Source organism: Aedes albopictus, chromosome 3 (genome assembly GCF_035046485.1).
Source record: "Aedes albopictus strain Foshan chromosome 3, AalbF5, whole genome shotgun sequence".
Lineage (NCBI taxonomy): Eukaryota > Metazoa > Arthropoda > Insecta > Diptera > Culicidae > Aedes > Aedes albopictus.
In genome coordinates this window covers 272,062,260-272,081,366 of record NC_085138.1, presented here as the reverse complement: position 1 = coordinate 272,081,366, position 19,107 = coordinate 272,062,260, and the positions used below count along the sequence as shown (strand labels likewise).

Below are 19,107 nucleotides of genomic sequence, written 5' to 3'. Positions count from 1 at the left end.
AAAATTGATGTACTGTCAAAAAATGATTAGATGCTAAATTGCTACTGGCTAGGCCGCTTTTATTAGTTTTATTTCTAAAGTATTGTCGGCTAACACTTAATCATAGGAAACTTCCTTTCTACAAAGATGTCGCAGCTAATATAGCATCACTAGAAATTTTCCCTTCTTTCAAAGAAGGCGATTCTTTCAAGTTTTAATTAAATAACATCGTAGTTAATATAGTTTCACTAGAAATTTTCCCTTCTTTTAAAAATGCAGTTCTTTCAAGTTTTAATGCTAAAAAGTTTTTGTTAACATCACAACTAATATAGTTTCCCTAGAAATTTTCCCTTCTTTCATAGAAGGCGGTTCTTTCAGGTTTTAGTGCTAACAAGTTTTTGTTAACATGGCAGCTTATATAGTTTTCCTAGAAATTTGCCCTTCTTTCAAAGAAGGCGGTTCTTCCAAGTGTAAATGCTAACAAGTTTTTGTTAACATGGCAATGAATATAGTTTTTGAAATAACTAGTACTGACAAAGTTTCCGTTGAAGTTGTTGTATTTATAAATAGTTAACTATAGTTAAATCTCAGTTAAATCATGTACATAGGGAATCGCGCCACTTGAGCGGTGGCTTCTATATTCGTCTGTTTTCCACTCTAACTCAGTCAAATTTGAACCAATTGACACAACTTTTGGAATGTGGTGAGATAGGTATAGTATCTACCCGTGTACAACATTTCAAGTCAATTGGTTCAAAATTGATTGTGTTATAGTGGAAAACAGACGAATATAGAAGCCACCGCCCAAGTGGCGCGATACCCTACATACATACATATTTTTAAAGAATATATAAAAACTAGAGAATTAAAACTACTTCTTTCGCGTTTCGGGGAAACGGGAATTCGGGGAAACGGCATTCGGGGAAAAGGGACATTCGGGGAAACGGCGTTCGGGGAAACGACATTCGGGGAAACGACATTCGGGGAAACGACATTCGGGGAAAAGTAGCACAATCATTGTATTCAGCTTTCAATGGATGAAAAAAGATTTAAAATTGGTTGAACAGAACGCAATATATTTGAATTTTAGTAAATTAGATATTTTGAAAAGGTGTAAAACTCGATATTGAGCTAAAACTTTAAAACTGTTTTACTTAAAATTTTTTGAAGGTCGGTTTCGAAATCAGCACTAAATTGTGCTTTAAAAATTTTGGTCGTTGACAGAAGTTCACGACTTTCGTTTTATTTTGTAAACTTGTGTAATTTGCATAAGGAACATTGTGCAACTCTTGAACATGTAACTCATTCCAGTTGCACAATGTACCAGTACGGGAAACTAGACCATTGTGATACTGAAACTGGACTTTTCTACGATACGAGGAATGCCACTCGAGCCAGTGGTTCACTAATTTATTACCGGTATAGTTTGTAAGATCAATGAACTGTTTTGAAATAAAACGATGTGTTTCAAAAAAATGGCTGGTTATGATTACGCTTTTTCTATAATAATTATAGAATTATTCGTATTTACACTGAATTTTCCCAAACCCTGTTGAAAATTCAATAGGGTTGAGTTGACCTGAATAGAGCGAATACAGTCTTCGGATGAAATTGATAAAATTCAAGAGGCATTATATTACCAAACAATAATTATTGCTATTTGTCAAGCTTGGTATACAAACCGTATACGATTATATCTTCTGAATTATAAGAACATTTCCATTACACATGCGAGGAGTGTCGAAAAAGTCGAGTTCTGCAACGAGTTGCATACACAATTTTATACAATAATAGTTACATTATGTAACTCATTTGAGCTGCAAAATGTTCTATACAACCTGAATAATTTGCATAAGGAACATTGTGCAACTCTTGAACATGTAACTCATTCCAGTTGCAATGTACCAGTACGGGAAGACCATTGTGATACTGAAACGGGTTGTACAAAATAAAAACTGTAATTACTGAATTTCCTAAAAGTTGATACTTTCAAAGTTGCCAAAAACATTTTATTGAAAAAAAAAATACTCATTTCAGTATCATAATAATGTACTTCTCCGCACTGGTTCATTATGTCACTCCCCAAGAAACAGAACTAGCTGAATAACAGTTTCTTAAGCTAAAGTTTGCTTAAGAGTGGTTTGTTCCACTCTTGTACAGCGAATATGTTTGTTGGGTCAAGTGAGGTGAAAATAAGCAGCGTAATGTGCTTATCCAACGAGGCTTGCCACTACGAAGAGTACTTTATGCAATGTTTTTTTTTTCTCATTATACAACTTATTTGAGTTGTGTAATGTTCATGAAACAAACGTGTTCTGCCGTAGGTTATCGCGCAAAAATGTCCAAAATGGCTCATAGATCGTCGTCAGTTCATCATAATATCACAGACAAACAGACGTCTCACTCTACTCACTCCCCATCGTTTCACTTTTTAACGGATTATTCAAATATTCCGTAGTTCGCAAATCGCTCGCTCATGGCGCTCGCATCGTTTTTGCTCCTGTTTGACGTTTGCTCACTACCGCAATCTACTCAGTAGATTTGCGTACCACAGCATAATTAGCATTGGGCGATTATGTCTTCGTGACGATGATTTTTATCACATTTTCTTCCAAGTGACACGTCTGTTTGTCTGTGATAATATATTATCATGTCCGTGTCTCCTAAATGCGGGAATTAGCTAAATATTGACCGCACAGCAGACACCCAAACGATTAAATGCAACCGCGCATATCTATTGGCGACATTTTTTGCACAACTTTGCGAGATATTTTTTCTGGCAATGCATAATACAACTATTTTAAACAATGCGGAAAAGTTGGCCGTTGATACTGAAGGGAGTAAAATAAAAATTACGATACTGAATTACACAAATAGGGTATGTGTGCCATAGTATGGGACACGCTTGTATGGAAAAAATAAAATCTGGCTCCAGTCGACTTTTCTGATTCCATTTAGGTCCCATATGAACTGTACAAAATTTCAACGCAATCGGTGAAACTATAATTTAGCGCAAGCGGTTCAAAGTTTGCATAGGATTTACTATGGAAAAAGTTACACTTTCAAACAAAAAATCCCGGAGGTCGCCCTTTATCTCCTTAATTTAAATCGATCAATGTTTCTTGTAGAAAACACATTTATGAAACTTTCCTTCGAAGACCGCCAAACGATTGGATACTTGTGGAAAAAGTTCTTGATTTATTACCGATTAGTGATCCAACGAGCGGCTTTTTGTTTTGTTTTATCAGCAGCACTGCTGCTGCCGTTGTTGCATGGGGTGGCGGGAGGCATCACCACCCCCAGATCAGCAGCAGCCAAGGCAGCAGCTACAGTGCTGCTAATAAAACAAAACAAAAAGCCGTGCGTTGGATCACTAATCGGTAATAAATCAATAACTTTTTCCACAAGCATCCGATTGTTTTGCGGTCTTCGAAGGAAAGTTTCTTAAATGATTTCCCTACAAGAAACGTTGATTGATTTGAATTAAGGACACAAGGGGAGACTTCTGGGATTTTTTATCTGAAAGTGTAAGTTTTCCCATAGTAAATCCTATGCAAACTTTGAATCGCTTGCGCTAAATTATAGTTTCACCGATTGCGCTGAAATTTTGTACAGTTCATATGGGACCTAAATGGAATCAGAAAAGTCGACTGGAGCGAGGTTTTTAGATTTGTCCCACACTAGTGTGCCATCATTAATCTCACGCTCCCATATTCATCCTATTCGAAAACAAGCGATTACGGCACCGATTGATTCCGTTCTTTTTGTTTTCATGGGTGCTCACTTCTAACAAAAAATACAAAAATAAGAAACAAAACAAACAGTGCTTCAATCCTTTGTTTTTCGTAGGATGAAAATGGGAGCCACATGCTTAAGAAGGGAACGAATATCCTAACTATAATCGTTTAAGGACATAGTTAGATACTTAAAATGGCTGACACAATGGCCGACTTTTGCGCCTACTCATGTTTTCAAGCGCACAAATCTCATAAATGGGTAATCTATCCAAGGAAGTGGCATCCCTATCCCACCAATGCAATGTTTTCGTAGCCAACATAACTGCGGCTCAAGCGTACGGCTCAAGCTGACAACCTATCTTTTAACACAGCAGCATAATTTAATGCTGGGTAAGAAAACAAGAAGACCATAACAGTCCCTTGAATCTATCACGAGCGGTTAAAAAAAGATCAATTTAGCCCAAATTTTTCAAAGCTTTTGTTTCGATAATCTACCCTATCAGCATTTCCCGCGCGTGATTTTCCTCCCACCGTCCCACCGTTATGTTGCACCAGATATATCGGATGTATCACAACAACAAAAAATGTATCACTTCGTTTCGTGACCCCGGCCAAAAATAAAAACATGACAGAAAATAATATATACTGCCTTTCTCGGCACGAGTTTTATGTGAATTTTGTGTGGAGGTAGAAGTTTGAGTCTACGAACATTAATCGATTATTTCACAATAAAAAAACGCCTGTCAATCAAATTTGTAATTTTAACTCCCCATTTGTTTGTGCTTTTTTTTTTGTATTTTTTTGTTATAAAGGGAAACCATACGGAGACCAACGTACCTTGTGCCGATTTGTCCAGTGGAATCGCTTGTGCTTTCAGGCGCTGATCGATTACGTACAACATCTCGCAGCCCAGATTCAGGATTATAAACAGGTTAGTGATGGTCATGGTTCTGTTCTGGTTTTGACCTTCCAATTGCGGAACTGTATACGGGAATCAATAAGTCGAACACGAATGACCCAGCAGATAGGTGTCTCACTGAACGAATGTCGATGACCAAATAAATACACGGTCCTAGAGCAGGATCGGTTCGAAACCGATGTGGACATGTTTGTTGGTGGCAACGGTGGCCATAGGGATACAGAATAGGCGCAGTTTGGTTGTTTATTTTTATCAGCTGGATTGTATTTTTGATACAGCAGGATTCAGCAGTGCATTGATGAGGGAATTTCTTCAACTCAGAGCATGATATTTACTATAGATGTTCATCAGCTTACCGAGTTCAAAAATGCAGTGTAATAAAAGCAATCGCAAATCAGTCCAATTACGAACTTTTGTACCCTTACAAAAACATGTAAAATAGTAAGTAAAGAAAGTCGGGTTAAGTACTGTTCCTTTTAATTCCACTAGGAATTTGCATCCATTGAACGTTTTTCGAACTGTATACTCAGTGTATATATAGGAGTCTTCAGTGTCTCGTATACCTGACTCAAGTAGGGTGGGGCGGGCTTGGGGGCGGGTCACCTAAGGATGGATCATAACAACATTGGAAATACTGGGGATAGACAAAATCTCAGGACAAAATGATCGGGACAGGCAAAATTTTCACATCTCATAAAAATTTCAAATAGCTATAACTTTTTGAAAAGTGCATCATAGGGGGATTAGGGGCATAATGGACACCCTAAGCAAATGAGTACGTTAGGCCTGTATAACAGAGTAAAACTTAACATATTATCCAAGGGGTTTCCAACAAAATTGATTACTTGTCACTACCGAAAAAATTACTCTGATTACTCACTGATTACCATGATTACTATGATTATTTTTTGATTACCTAGATTACTGTTGATTACTCGTGATTACCTGTGATTACCATATGATTACAATTGATTACCCGTGATTATTCGTGATTACTTGTGATTACTCGTGATTACTCTGATTACCATGATTATTTTTTGATTACCTAGATTACTGTTGATTACTCGTGATTACCTGTGATTACCATATGATTACAATTGATTACCCGTGATTACTCGTGATTACTTGTGATTACTCTGATTACCATGATTATTTTTTGATTACCTAGATTACTGTTGATTACTCATGATTACCTGTGATTACCATATGATTACAATTGATTACCCGTGATTACTCGTGATTACTCGTGATTACTCTGATTACCATGATTATTTTTTGATTACCTAGATTACTGTTGATTACTCATGATTACCTGTGATTACCATATGATTACCCGTGATTACTCGTGATTACTCATGATTACTTGTGATTACTCTGATTACCATGATTACTTGTGATTACCTTGATTACTTTTGATTACCATGGATTATCATTGATTACATCTGATTACCATTGATTACCTCGGATTACTAATGATTACTTCTGATTACCATGATTACTTCTGATTACCATGATTACTTGTGATTACTTTGATTACTTTTGATTACCATGGATTATCATTGATTACACCTGATTACCATCAATTTCCTCGGATTACTAATGATTACTTCTGATTACCATGATTACTTGTGATTACATTGATTACTTTTGATTACCATGGATTATCATTGATTACATCTGATTACCATTGATTACCTAGGATTACTAATAATTACTTCTGATTACTATGATTACTTCTGATTACCATGATTACTTGTGATTACCATGATTACTCAGAGAAATCGAAAGTAATCATTGATTACTTGTCACTAAAAAACTTGTTGGAAACCCCTTGATATTATCACTTGTCTTACAACTTTAACTTGTTTCCTACACAGCAAAAAATAAATGCAACCCGCCCGATGTAACTCATTCCGATGTACTAAATAATCGATGTAATCACGATTCCTATGTACGATTACATCGTTTTGACGTAAAATCTGTTGTTCTTATGTGTACATCGTCCTATGTAATATTCATGCAACCGACGTATTGATCGGGTTGCAGCAGTTCAGATGTAATATTACACAACAGTTTTTTCTGTGTACGTCTTTCAATCATTTACAGCAGGTAGAATGTCTTTGTTGTGAAGAAATAATGAATTGTAAACAGTGTGTTTTTCAGTGCTGGCAAGAAAAGTACGGGGCATAATGGACACCCCTGCATATCTTATGCTAATTCTTTGGTTACATCGACCAGTAGGGTAATTTGCTTACGGAGATCAATACCACAGATATAGTACTCCATCTTAGACGAGTTTACATAACATCAAAGTTAATTAAATAAACTTTAGGCTAACATAATCGGATTTATTTTTTTTCAAACTCTCTAAACGCCTAACAGTATGCAATGTGCGCACATCCATTCGTAATTGCCAGTGTTCATTTCACCCCGAATCGACTACAACATTAAAATTGCTATTTTAAGTAAATTCTGATCAAAAATAAAATACTTCATCCATTGCTAAATCTTCGTATATGTACATGTAGATAAGGTAGCAATTCACTTGTTTTTATGCTGGACACACTTAAACACTCGTAATACCTTATTTGATACTGCTTCGAAATTATAAGAATTTCACCATATGAAAAACATATTTCAATTTCGATGATATTTCGGTTATTTTGGAGCAAAAAAATGGTAGTTTTGAAAAATAGAACCATGTCTTGTTCCTTTACGCTTATGCATTAAAAGTTTTACATAAACGTCAACGGTTTCGGCAAAAACAGCGAATTGGTTTTTTGACAAAGGCATTGCTTTCATAAATTTGTGATTTATGTACACGCATAGTACCTTTTCCATAATTTTGAGCATTACGGTGACTCCCTGTATCACTCCTATTTCAGACTTCTTTTTTGATTCTTATTTCTAACAATCATCGAGCGCAACAGTAGTGGTGTTGCCTTTTTACATTGAGTTGTCCAAAAAATGTCTCACGAAACCTAATGCAAGCCTATCCATATACGTGAGAACAAAAGATGTTTACAAAGTTCTTACAGATAGATTAACACGGGAAATCTGAACACAAACCACTACCACACAGGAATTTGGATTGGTCAATTTGTTCTATAAACAAACAAACAAAAATAGCACCTCTTTGTCTCGCTTTCACCAATGTAAACATTTCAAGATTATTAATCACTTAAAAGCAATTCAAGCAGTAGACTACTCTGTTTTGCTAAATAACAATGAAACATGTCTCAATATTACGAAAAACACCGAATTTTATGTGTAATAAGCTAAAAATGATCGAATACTTTTAGTATGCTCTTCCGCCGTTGATGTTTGCAAGCAGCAGCAGTGTTGGCGGACAGTGCGGAGGAGATTTCACAAATAAAAAATATTTGCTTTTATTACTATCATATGTGATTCAAAGTACAACAATAATCATTCGAAGAATAGTTTTCGATTTTACGACGTATAATCGATAAATTTGAGTTGACCATTTCAATGATTTTGATTGATTTTATTGATGACTTGGCCCGCAAGTTCGACATCACTGCGTTCAATGATCGATGATTGTGCGCCAGACGGCACCGTCGCGTCGCGCTGCTGCCGTCGTCGTTGTACTGTGGTGGGTGGTAAACATTGCTATCGAACTCTTGGTGCGGTTGAGACAAATTTGAATAATTTTCAAGTTTGAGTGAAAATATTTCTTTGTGGTATAGATAGTTCGAAAGAGAATTTTAATTGGAATAGTGTGTTCTATATTTCTTATTAAAATATCTTGCGTGAAGTGGAGAATTTTAGAGAAAATGTAAGCGTCGATTTTCTTACGTAAATGTATTAGGGCCGATTTCTTCACCTCGGCTTAACAGGTAAGCCAGGCTTACCCATACAATTAAACCTGGCTTAACGCTTAAGCCAGGGTGAAGAAATCGACCCTTAGTGCAATACTGTCTAAAGTTGAATTTGGATGATGATTCTGAAGAAGCCATTTTGTGATGACACAAGAAAAGGCCTTACAGAGGATAAACTTATCGGCCTGAATGCTTTGAGGTTGGTTTTATCTCTCTTTCCTGCCTTCGGAATGAAGACAGCCCAGATTTGACGCCAATCGTTGGGTAGAAAATTTAATAATCTTTCGAATAAGGGTAAAAAAAACTGCGATGAGTTTGACCATTTTAAAGTTATAGCCAGTTAAGGCAATACAGTACCCAAGCAACACACATGTTATATAAAAGTTCCGACAGCGCAAGTTTTGGTTGTATTGAAGTTTATTTTACGTAATTTCAACACAATGTTTGATTTACGTCAAATAAACTTCTATACAACCAAAACTTGCGCTGTCGTAACTTTATTATAACATGTGTGTTGCTTGGGTAGACGTTCGATAACTGCAACATGTTTACGTTTCACTTAGCGAACAAAATTCGATAACTGCAACGCCAGATTGGCGTCAACAACCCATCGATTGACGTAAAATGAACGTAAAATTCATTCGACTGTTCATTCGGGCTAACCTGGCGCACCGTTTTGACGGAAAGCGGTGCGATAACTGCAAATTTGTTGCACTTACCGGACTTGCAGTTAGAAAGCATTGCAGTTAAACCGTTTGCACCGACCGAACGTCTACTGTAATAACAGCGCAACATTTTTTTGTCTCAAGAGCAAACTTATGTGCCTCTGACAAATTTTGGGCCGCTAAATCCGAATCCGGGCTCAGATTTGCTCCAGCACGTCACAATTTTGTGCTATACCTCAATTTATAAGGCGTGGAGCGGACCTGGTGTGATGGTTAGAACACTTGACTATCACGCCGAGGACCTGGGATCGAATCCCACTCCCGACAAACTCACAAAAAATGTGAGTTCTTCCTTCGGAAGGGAAGTAAAGCGTGGGTCCCGAGATGAACTAGCCTAGGGCTAAAAATCTCGTTAATACAGATAAAAAAAAATATAAGGCAAAATATGCGATTTTGGGCTTTTTTGACTGCATGCTATTAAGCATGGTAATATATTTTTTAAGCAATCAAAGGATAAATTGGTCAATTAACATCTAAATTACCGACTCATGCAAAATTTTTCGTTTTACCAAATCATATTTGATACATTTAAGCATTTAATGTCAGTATATAAACTTGCATGCAATTTTTGGAGGGTGACTTGTATGGGAAATACCAAAACTAACATAAATCGCTCAAAACCATCAAATTCGATTTGATAAAATTACATATTTTGCATGAGTCGTTAATTTAGATGTTAGTTGATCAATTTTTCCTTTGAATGGTTAAAAAAAATATTTCCATGCTAAATGGTTTGCAGTTAAAAAATCCCAAAATCGCATATTTTGCGCTATAAATTGAGGTATAGCTCAAAATTGTGATGTGCTGGAGCAAATCTGAGCCCGGATTCGGATTCAGCGGCCCAAAATCTGTCAGAGACACATAAGTTTGCTCTTGAGACAGACCAAACGTCAATTTTTGTTACGCTGTGTAATCAAAAACATGGACAGTTCAATAACTACGTAACGGTTGAGATTTGACCATATGTGTAGAACAATTTTCTTCACCATTTATGGTCCTCTATCATTCTATAAAAAGTTTGCACTCATGAACCTAACACCCTGTATTTCGGTACAAAGTCTAACACCGTACATCAAACCGTTTTTAATTAAATTTTGTTTTAGATTTTATAGAGGCATTTTAAAATCTTCTCTTGTGTTATAGAGATAGGATTTTTTCAAAACACCATCATTCTTCTTCTTCTTCTTCTTCATGCAACAACAAATCACCAATAGGCCTAGGCCTAGGGGGACCCGGGGCAAGAAAGTCACCTTAAACATTAGTTCAACATTAAGCATTATTTTAATGTCATATGGTAAAAACACCAGTAAATCGAACGTTTATCGAAGGCAAAGTATAATGTAGATTACTACCTACAAGATTAAATCGGTATTGATATGAAACATATCATGAAAGTGAACAAAATATGAACATTTTTTTCGGTTGTTTTTTTTTTTCATTGAAAAAAACGGCCGGGGCAAGAAGGCCACTCTATCGGGGCAAAAAGGACACATTATCTAATTAATCAGTGTTCATCGGTGATTATCTCCATGTTTAGCAATGAATACTGCTTTATCATGAAAGTAGCATAAATTAACAAATATTTTCTTGTAAATAATCAAATTTCTTCGCTTAATCTATTTTGATAACTATTACAGTTTTTGTTAAAATCGAGGAAATATCGCCAGAACTACAGAATACGCCTCCAAGTATGCAACCGCACAGCATTCCCATGCAGTTCGTCAGATGACCAAAATATATTTACAGTAGAAAACTTGTAATGCATTTGGACACCACCTATTTTAGGCGTTCTAGATGAATGTTAAGAGATTGGCTGCCCAATGCTTCTTTATTGAACAGTTTTCATTGCAATAAGGCTTTTAAATTTCTTACAATTAACAATTCCACGATTTTGAGGTGAATATTGTATGTGACTGTGAAGTGTATGTCGTCTTGCATACCTGTGCATTTGAGGGGTTTCAGTGAAAAAATTTACATTTTCGATAATTTTGAAGTAAATTCACAATTGTTAAGCGTATTTTCACCGCAAGTCATCAGAATAGGGTCTATTTGATCCAATAATCGATATGGAGAAGTATCTACTTTTATTAGCTCTCCGGAACAAGACATACGTCGCAGTGCATGCCCAAATTATATACATGTCCAAATTATATTTTTTACCCTAGTGCATTTAAATACACTGCCTGTGATCGCAGAATCTAAGTGTAGAATTAGCTCATTGTTAAAATACACGTTAATAAAAACAAATAAAAAAAATGATCGTATAGTTGTCCCATATGAATAGGAAACCCAGCAAATATGAGACTGATATGCGATCATGGGCATACATTACATATCAAGCCTAACTTTACCAAACACCGTTTGTTGCATATGTAAACAAAAAAGAGATTTTACATGAGGCGCTTAATTTCGTTAAGGACTGTTTGTATCACTCACCTCTGGGGATGGTTTGTGTAAAAATACCCCAAATTTTCTGCCTATGATTGCATAATTGTCCCTTATGAATATAGGAAACCCAGCAAATATGAGACTGATATGCGATCATGGGCAGTTTTCACGTCTCTAAAATGCACAATGTATGAGTTGCTATGGGATCAACGAAATTCCGCTACAATTTTCTCCGTTCATGGATTTTGTTAGATACGGTGTGTTAGGTAAAATTAGGCTTGCTTTTTATTTTCGCAAAAATTGGCGGCACAGGCAGTAGAATTCTATTACAAATATTTGTAATTATTGTAAACATGCTTTCAACGTCGAATAACCCTAAAGAAATATGAAAGGCCATTTGAAAATCCTTATTTTGTGTGATTTATAATGAATTATATTGCGTACCAAATCCAGGATGCAGCAATCGCTTCAGCTATTTATTTTTAGCTCACTTCAACACTTTCAATACAAAATAGAATGAATATTACATTATAACCTGTCAAGAAGGTTCAGAAGTCATCGATTATGCCTATATTATTACGTTTCATAGAGAAATCAAAGGGTGTCCTTTTTGCCCCGGGGTCCCCTACAGTGATAATGACGGTTATTTGAATTCACACTGCCGACATATCACATCCATATTTGGTACATTATTTGTTTGATTATTATTTTATGAGCCAAGCCATGCTACTAGTTAATATGCCTAAGTTTAACGCATTTGATGCAATTGATATTTTTCAGAATTTGTCAAAATGGTTCTTGACGCCCACGACATTTACCTAACCCTATGGAGGCACATTGTAATCAGTGGCCAGTCGGAAGAGGTTGCAAGAGGACTTAAGGCCTGCACCGCAGACAGTGAGATCATATCGTTTGTACGTCGAGTTGCAGATGATAGCATTGGTGAGCCATTTGAACTGAAGGAATTGCAAGGTGATGGCAAAAATGAAGCTAAAGCCATAGAATGTCGAAAACTTGGAAACGAAAAATTTCATCCTAAGATTAAGGAATACGTTAAAGCTATTGCGTACTACAACGAAAGTATAGCATTGAGTAAAGATGGCTCCGAAACATTGGCTATTGCATATGCAAACCGATCGGCTGTGTGCTATGAGTTGAAAGAATATACTGATTGTTTGCAAAACATTCGATTGGCTCGAGAAAATTCCTATCCGGAACAATTACTTTTCAAACTCGACAATCGAGAAAAAGACTGCCTCAAACGTTTAGCTGAAAATGATCATAAACAGTTGGAAAAGGATGATGTGCCGCGAAAACCAAAGCTGAGCTACAAACCAAATCCTAAACTTCCACACATATCTGATTGTCTCGAGCTGAAAGAAGATGACCAATTTGGAAGATATTTGGTAACCAATCGAAATCTTAGCGCGGGAGACATCGTGATAGAAGAAACTCCGTTTTCTTCACTGCTCGTCAGCGATCGACGATATATGAATTGCGATTATTGCCACGATGATCAATTCCTAACACTCATACCTTGCAAATCTTGTACCGTAACGATGTTCTGCTCTACAAACTGTCAGCATAAAGCAATGGATACCTATCATCGAATCGAGTGTTCCGTGATTAAGGACATGCAATCTCTGTTCACCAAAGTAATTTTGATGGCACTGAGGACAACGACGACCGCCATTAGTACATTTGATTATAATCTCGAAGAGCTTCGACTGCACGTGGAATCTATCGACGAGAAATCTTTGAACCCGTTCAAATTGAATTGGACCAATATAGATTCAAAGCAAGTCTATAGTACCATCCACATTTTAGCCACCAACCAAAGCTTGCGTAGTGCCAGCGATCTCGTACAGCGTTCCGTTTATGCCATAATCATGAGTGAACTTCTGTTTCGAAACACTGAGCTTGGTAAACTCTGCGATAATAATGAATCTCATGACCTAATTCGGACGTTGCTGTTTCGTCACGCGCAAACGTCTCCTGTGAACATGCATTCGATAATGTTTATGGATTACACGCCGAAAGAAAACGAGAAGTACTCACAACTCAACCTAGGCTGCGGCTCTTTTCCCATTCTGAGCATGATCAATCACTCATGCGCTCCGAATCTCGTGCGGATGACCTTGCCGAATGGAAACGTGGTGGCCCTGGTCAATCGACCAATTAAAAAAGGTGGCCAGCTGTTCGATAATTATGGGTAAGTATTAAACTGGTTTCAGCAAGAACAACATAAAACAATGTTGCAAGGAAATAGGGGAACTTACGTATTTTCGGCCGTTTTAAATTCGTCATGGTTTTTCTCTTCGTCATGGTTTTTTTTAACCTATTGAACATAAAATTGGTCTCAAATCTTTCCCATAAGCTGACTTATATGAGCAAGTTTCAGACAATTTCGTCGACAAAAACCCCTCATGACGAAGAGAACAAACCTGCCCATAATACCCTTTGTCACCCTACTCTGTTACAAATAGAAATGTTTTTGACGCATACCACTATGGAAATATATTTCCGAGATAGTAAGCGTACTACATTTTGCCCAGACGCCAAATATTTGACCACTTTTGACAGATAAATTTTGGCAGGTTATTTGGCTCTGTTTGTCCCTATTCGTTTTTCGAGAGTGACAAAATATTTTTGTTTGCCATGTACTCCTTGGTCAACATTTAACTGTCAAAAGTAGTGAAATATTTGGTATTGGTCAAAGAATGTCATACTAGCTTAAGTTTATGCGATAAAGAACGTTTGTTCATAAACTTTCAGCGCGTGCGCAATATTGTAAAACGTACACAGCAAAAAATAAATACAACCCGCCCGATGTAACTCACTCCGATGTACTAAATAACACAGCGCAACATTTTTTTTGTTTCAATAGCGAACTTAATCCGAATCCGGGCGTAGATTTGTTCCAGCACGTCACAATTTTGAGCTATACCTCAATTTATAGGGCAAAATATGCGATTTTGGGCTTTTTTTACTGCAAGCCATTAGGCATGGAAATATATAATGCGCATTGCGCAGTTAAAAGTGCGACGAGTAAGTGCAGAATCTCAAATAAAAGTGCGATTTGGTGCCAGATCGTTCCGGTGTCTTCACCGCACTTATTCATTAGCTCATGATGAATAAGCACACTTAAATTCAGAAATTGATCTCGGTAAACGGTTTACCGAGAATCCAACAGCTGATATCTCGGTAAAATATTTACTGATTCTCGGTAAAAATTTTACCGAGATTTCGGTAAACCATTACCGAGTCTCGGTGAACTTTGCCGAGATCTCGGTAAAAAGTTGGATTACCGAGATCTCGGCAAAGTTTTAACGACATCTCGGTAAAACTTTTACCGAGATTCAGTAAAAAATATTACTGAATTCTCGGCTGTTGGATTCTCGGCAATCCGTTTGCTGAGGTCGGCGATTTAATTTAAGTGTGATTGCGGTGAAGACACCGGAACGATTTGATGCAATATCGCACTTTTATTTACGATTCCGCACTCTGTCGCAGTCCAGTTAGCAATGCAATAAACTATGTTTTAAGCAATCATGATAAATTTTTCAATTAACATCTAAATTAATGACTCATGCAAAATATTTCGTGTTACCAAATCAACTTTGATAGATTTAAGCATTTTATCACATAACATAAGTGGAACTCCATGGTCAGAGCGAAGGAAAAAGTTGTATTCTTTTCCAGCACGCGAAACTGTTATATCTTTCATAAATGGAGTCGAACTGTCATTTATTTTGGTAAACAAAAAACATCTGATCCAACCACCCGGATAAAAACTGACCATAGGGTGTTTGGTGAAAACCATTCCTGCACCATACAGTGTACCAGCTACAATAAAGTGTATTGTAATGAAATGGTTCGCTATACTATACATTTACATTGGGTTTTTATGTAACAATATATCATACTGTTTTTCTCACGTTTGAACCATTCACTTTTCCGAAACATTATTTTTCCGAGAATTTTTAATTATTTATTCAGTTTAAGATTTTTTACGTGCTTTGTTTTGTTGATGTTTGTGACTTTTTTGATGCAAAGGAAAGGAAAGAGAAAAAAGTGAATAAGTTGAAACATCAATTTAAAGTCAATAACATGTTTAAATCAGTGCTAAACCAGATGTCCTAAGAACTGCAGGTCCAAGCAGGGTTCCAAGAGATATGGCGGGCTAGGTGTGTAGGGTGCGATGAGAGAAATACGAATGTAGGCCAACCCGGAAAGATGCAGGTCAGATTACCGTAAATCAGTGGATGAGTTCAACACTATTCTTTGCATTTAGGGGAGTTTTCTCCTCTTCTCTCAAGTGAACTTGCCTTCGACCACAATCGAATCAAATGCGATTGACAAACTTTATCTTTGACGTGGATCCATCTTTAACATATGGAATGGACCAGTCTTGTAAATATTCGACATTTTTCACTACCTTCATTTCGATGCCGCAGTCGGGTGTCAGCTTGCTCTGTTACATTGATGCGCTACTGTTTCCTCTTACACACAACACGAGCGGTAGGACGAAGATCAATAAACAGAGAAAAGGGCCAAATCAATGTCGTCTGACACGATGACATTTGTCTAATTCTAGCTTTTCGCATGGATTTCAGCCAATTCCGATTATGAATGTTAATATTAGTTTATTCTTGTATGTTGAATTGAATACAACACACATATGGCCATCACAGCCCTCATTGTGGAAGAAGACAGGAATAACAAAAGCCGAACTGTCTCCCGAAGACGCAATCGTGGTCAAGTGCATTCGTTTGACATTTTTGTTTCGTACGGTAGTTTGATTGCTTGTGTTGCAAATGTAGGATACAAAGGCAGCCGAATATCGACGAAAAGGTGTAAATGACTGTGATCTCTAATAAGACTGGACTGGACTGAACACTGAAATGACTTCTAATATAGGTTCGTCTGCGGGTTCGCTTTTTAACCTAACTTATATTTGAATCGAACTTGACAGTTTTCTCATGAGTTGTTATGTATTTCAAACTTTAATCAAACTGGCGCCTCAATATTGCAATAACGGTTAAGCACGCTGTAATGATACTTATGTACCTCGTCACCCACTTCATGCAACTACATTAGTGGTCTAATAACACTTAGCGCGCTCGGCATAGTTCCATCATGCCGCTCAAAATGTTGCCACAAATAATGCTTAGTTTGCAAAACCCAGTTATCTGGCTGGTGGGACATGGGAGCCTAAGCTTCAACTGTTAATGCAATCAGAGACTACTCAGACTTAGACGTGGGCGATCCTATATATGAAGGGTTATCGAAAACGCTCTGGAGAATTTCCAAAGCGCATTCTAATAAATCCAGTAAGCATCTGGTGCCATTAACAGGAGGAAAATGACAAGATAATATAACGATATATGGTTTATGCAATGTAAAACAATACAACATTACAAAAGAGAACCATTCCAAAACCATTTGATTAAATGTATAACCCGTAGTGAAATTACAATTAAAAACAATTTATTTACGGTACATTTTATTGTTTTAAACCATTCCTGTACCATACAATGTACGGTACATTTAAACCCACGTATCAGTATTTTGAACAATTCATTAACAATAAAATGTATGGTTTTGCAAAAAAATATATATGGAGAAAAATATTTTTTTATATTGTTACGATACTTAACAACCTGTATAATATATTGTAAAAATCTCATTTACAATTTACTGTATGGTTGAAAACGGTACATTGTATTGTTTTTGTATTGCTGCTTTTACCATTATTTATATTGTAAAAAGTTTGTTCTAAATAGTACTGTTACAATACAATCTTCGGTGTTTCTATTGTATTTTTTGTTCGGGCAGTATTCCAGTTTTGGCAAAGAATACAGGAACGAAGATTGGCATCTGAGATATGCGCAAAACTAGCTGCTGGAAGTCCACTTATTTATTTTGTCATAAATTCATTGAAATCTTCGAAATAACACATCCACGTTTCACACATCGATCTCCCTTTCTATTTAATTTCACAAAACGTATTTTTGACTTGAGTTTACGAAGTTTTATTACTATTTATGTTCTATTTTAGATCTCCACGTGCTGCCAGTCTAGATCTATGAGATCTTTGGTTCACTTCACAGCAATGAAAAATGGTATACATGCTGAAAAATAGTATGGCAATAATGTTATGATGCATTTGGCATTTCGATGCCCTGTATACCAGTGTACGAACTCGGAAAGGCATCAACTTTTTGAGCCAGAGTTCCACTTATGTTATGTGATTTCATGTCAGTATGTAAACTTGTATGCAACTTTTGGAAGGTGACTTGTATGGGAAATATCGTACCTAACATAAATTGCTTAAAACTATCAAATTCGATTTGGTAAAACGAAATATTTTGCATGAGTCGTTAATTTAGATGTTAATTGACCAATTCATCCTTTAATTGGTTGAAAAATATATTTCCATGCTTAATGGCTTGCAAGCCCAACACCGCATATTTTGCCTCATAAATTGATGTATAGCCTCAAATTGTGACGTGCTGGAGCAAATCTGAGCCCGGATTCGGATTCAGCGGCCCAAATCTGTCAGAGACACATAAGTTTGCTCTTGAGACAGACCAATAGTTAATTTTTGTAACGCTGTGTAATCAATGTAATCACGATTCCTATGTACGATTACATCGTTTTGATGTAAAATCTTCTGTTCTTATGTGTACATCGTCGAATTTAATATTTATGCAACCGACGGATTGATCGGGTTGCAGCAGTTCAGATGTAATATTACACAACAGTTTTTTCTGTGTACTTCCAAAAAGAACCACTTTCGTTCTACACTAACAGCACAAGCGTTGTGAATTTATTTAATTATACCCAAAATGGGGCGCACAGGAAGGCCCATTAACCCTCAAGCAGTTGCGTCTTTAACTACCTGGAGCGACGTCGCGTTCACGCTGTGTACCACAAGCGTGCATTTTTCATGGTGCGTGTACGACCGCTACTGGGTTAACAATTTAGATATATTGACATTATATATCTTATAATAAACTTATAGGTACATAGGTATGTATGCGATCCAAATGACGTGTTTTTATTACTTTCAGATACCATCATTGCTTGGAATCGCTAGACGAGCGTCAAAGTGGTCTTCTTGGTCAATACTGTTTCCGTTGCCAGTGCGAGGCATGCAAACTGAATTACCCGTTGTTTGTAAATTTACCGCATGCAAAATTTCCTCCCAGCGTGAAGCCTCCCATCGACTACGACGAGATGGATCGTCTAGCCGAACACGATATGGCAACAGCGCTACGTAAAATTCCCGAATATTGCCGATTTCTCAACATGTTCGATTCTCAGTATCCCAATTACGAAGTGAGTTCTGTGCAGGAGGCATTACTGAGATGCTATCAAATAGTTTTTTCCAAACAATCTCGAAAGGTTAGATATAAAGATCTATGCTCTCTATAAATGAATCATTTTTGTAGTTTTAATATGTTCTTACTTCTGTAAGCGATTCTATTGTTACAATAAATAAAAGCTGTCTCGTA

At 36.7% G+C, this 19,107-nt stretch overlaps 2 protein-coding genes across 3 annotated transcripts in view; one reads left to right on the top strand and one right to left on the bottom strand.

The window, feature by feature from the left end:
- The window catches only part of LOC115257895 (protein OSCP1-like), a 19,107-nt gene extending 13,949 nt beyond the window's left edge, over positions 1–5,158 (bottom strand). The window contains exon 1 of the mRNA XM_029857877.2: positions 4,554–5,158. Coding sequence (XP_029713737.2) covers positions 4,554–4,662 — 109 coding nt within the window. The 5' untranslated portion in view covers positions 4,663–5,158. The remainder of the gene's footprint in view (positions 1–4,553) is intronic.
- Positions 4,225–19,107, top strand: LOC109433174 (SET and MYND domain-containing protein 4). 2 transcript variants are annotated; one of them, XM_062860828.1, is made up of 4 exons: positions 4,225–4,403; positions 4,529–4,647; positions 12,368–13,799; positions 18,664–19,107. In XM_062860828.1, the coding sequence occupies exons 3-4, from the start codon at positions 12,379–12,381 to the stop codon at positions 19,025–19,027; spliced, it is 1,785 nt and encodes a 594-aa protein (XP_062716812.1). In that variant the 5' UTR covers positions 4,225–4,403; positions 4,529–4,647; positions 12,368–12,378; the 3' UTR covers positions 19,028–19,107. The 2 variants fall into 2 exon arrangements, with proteins under 2 accessions (XP_062716812.1, XP_062716813.1); XM_062860829.1 differs by lacking the exon at positions 4,225–4,403 and adding an exon at positions 4,453–4,471.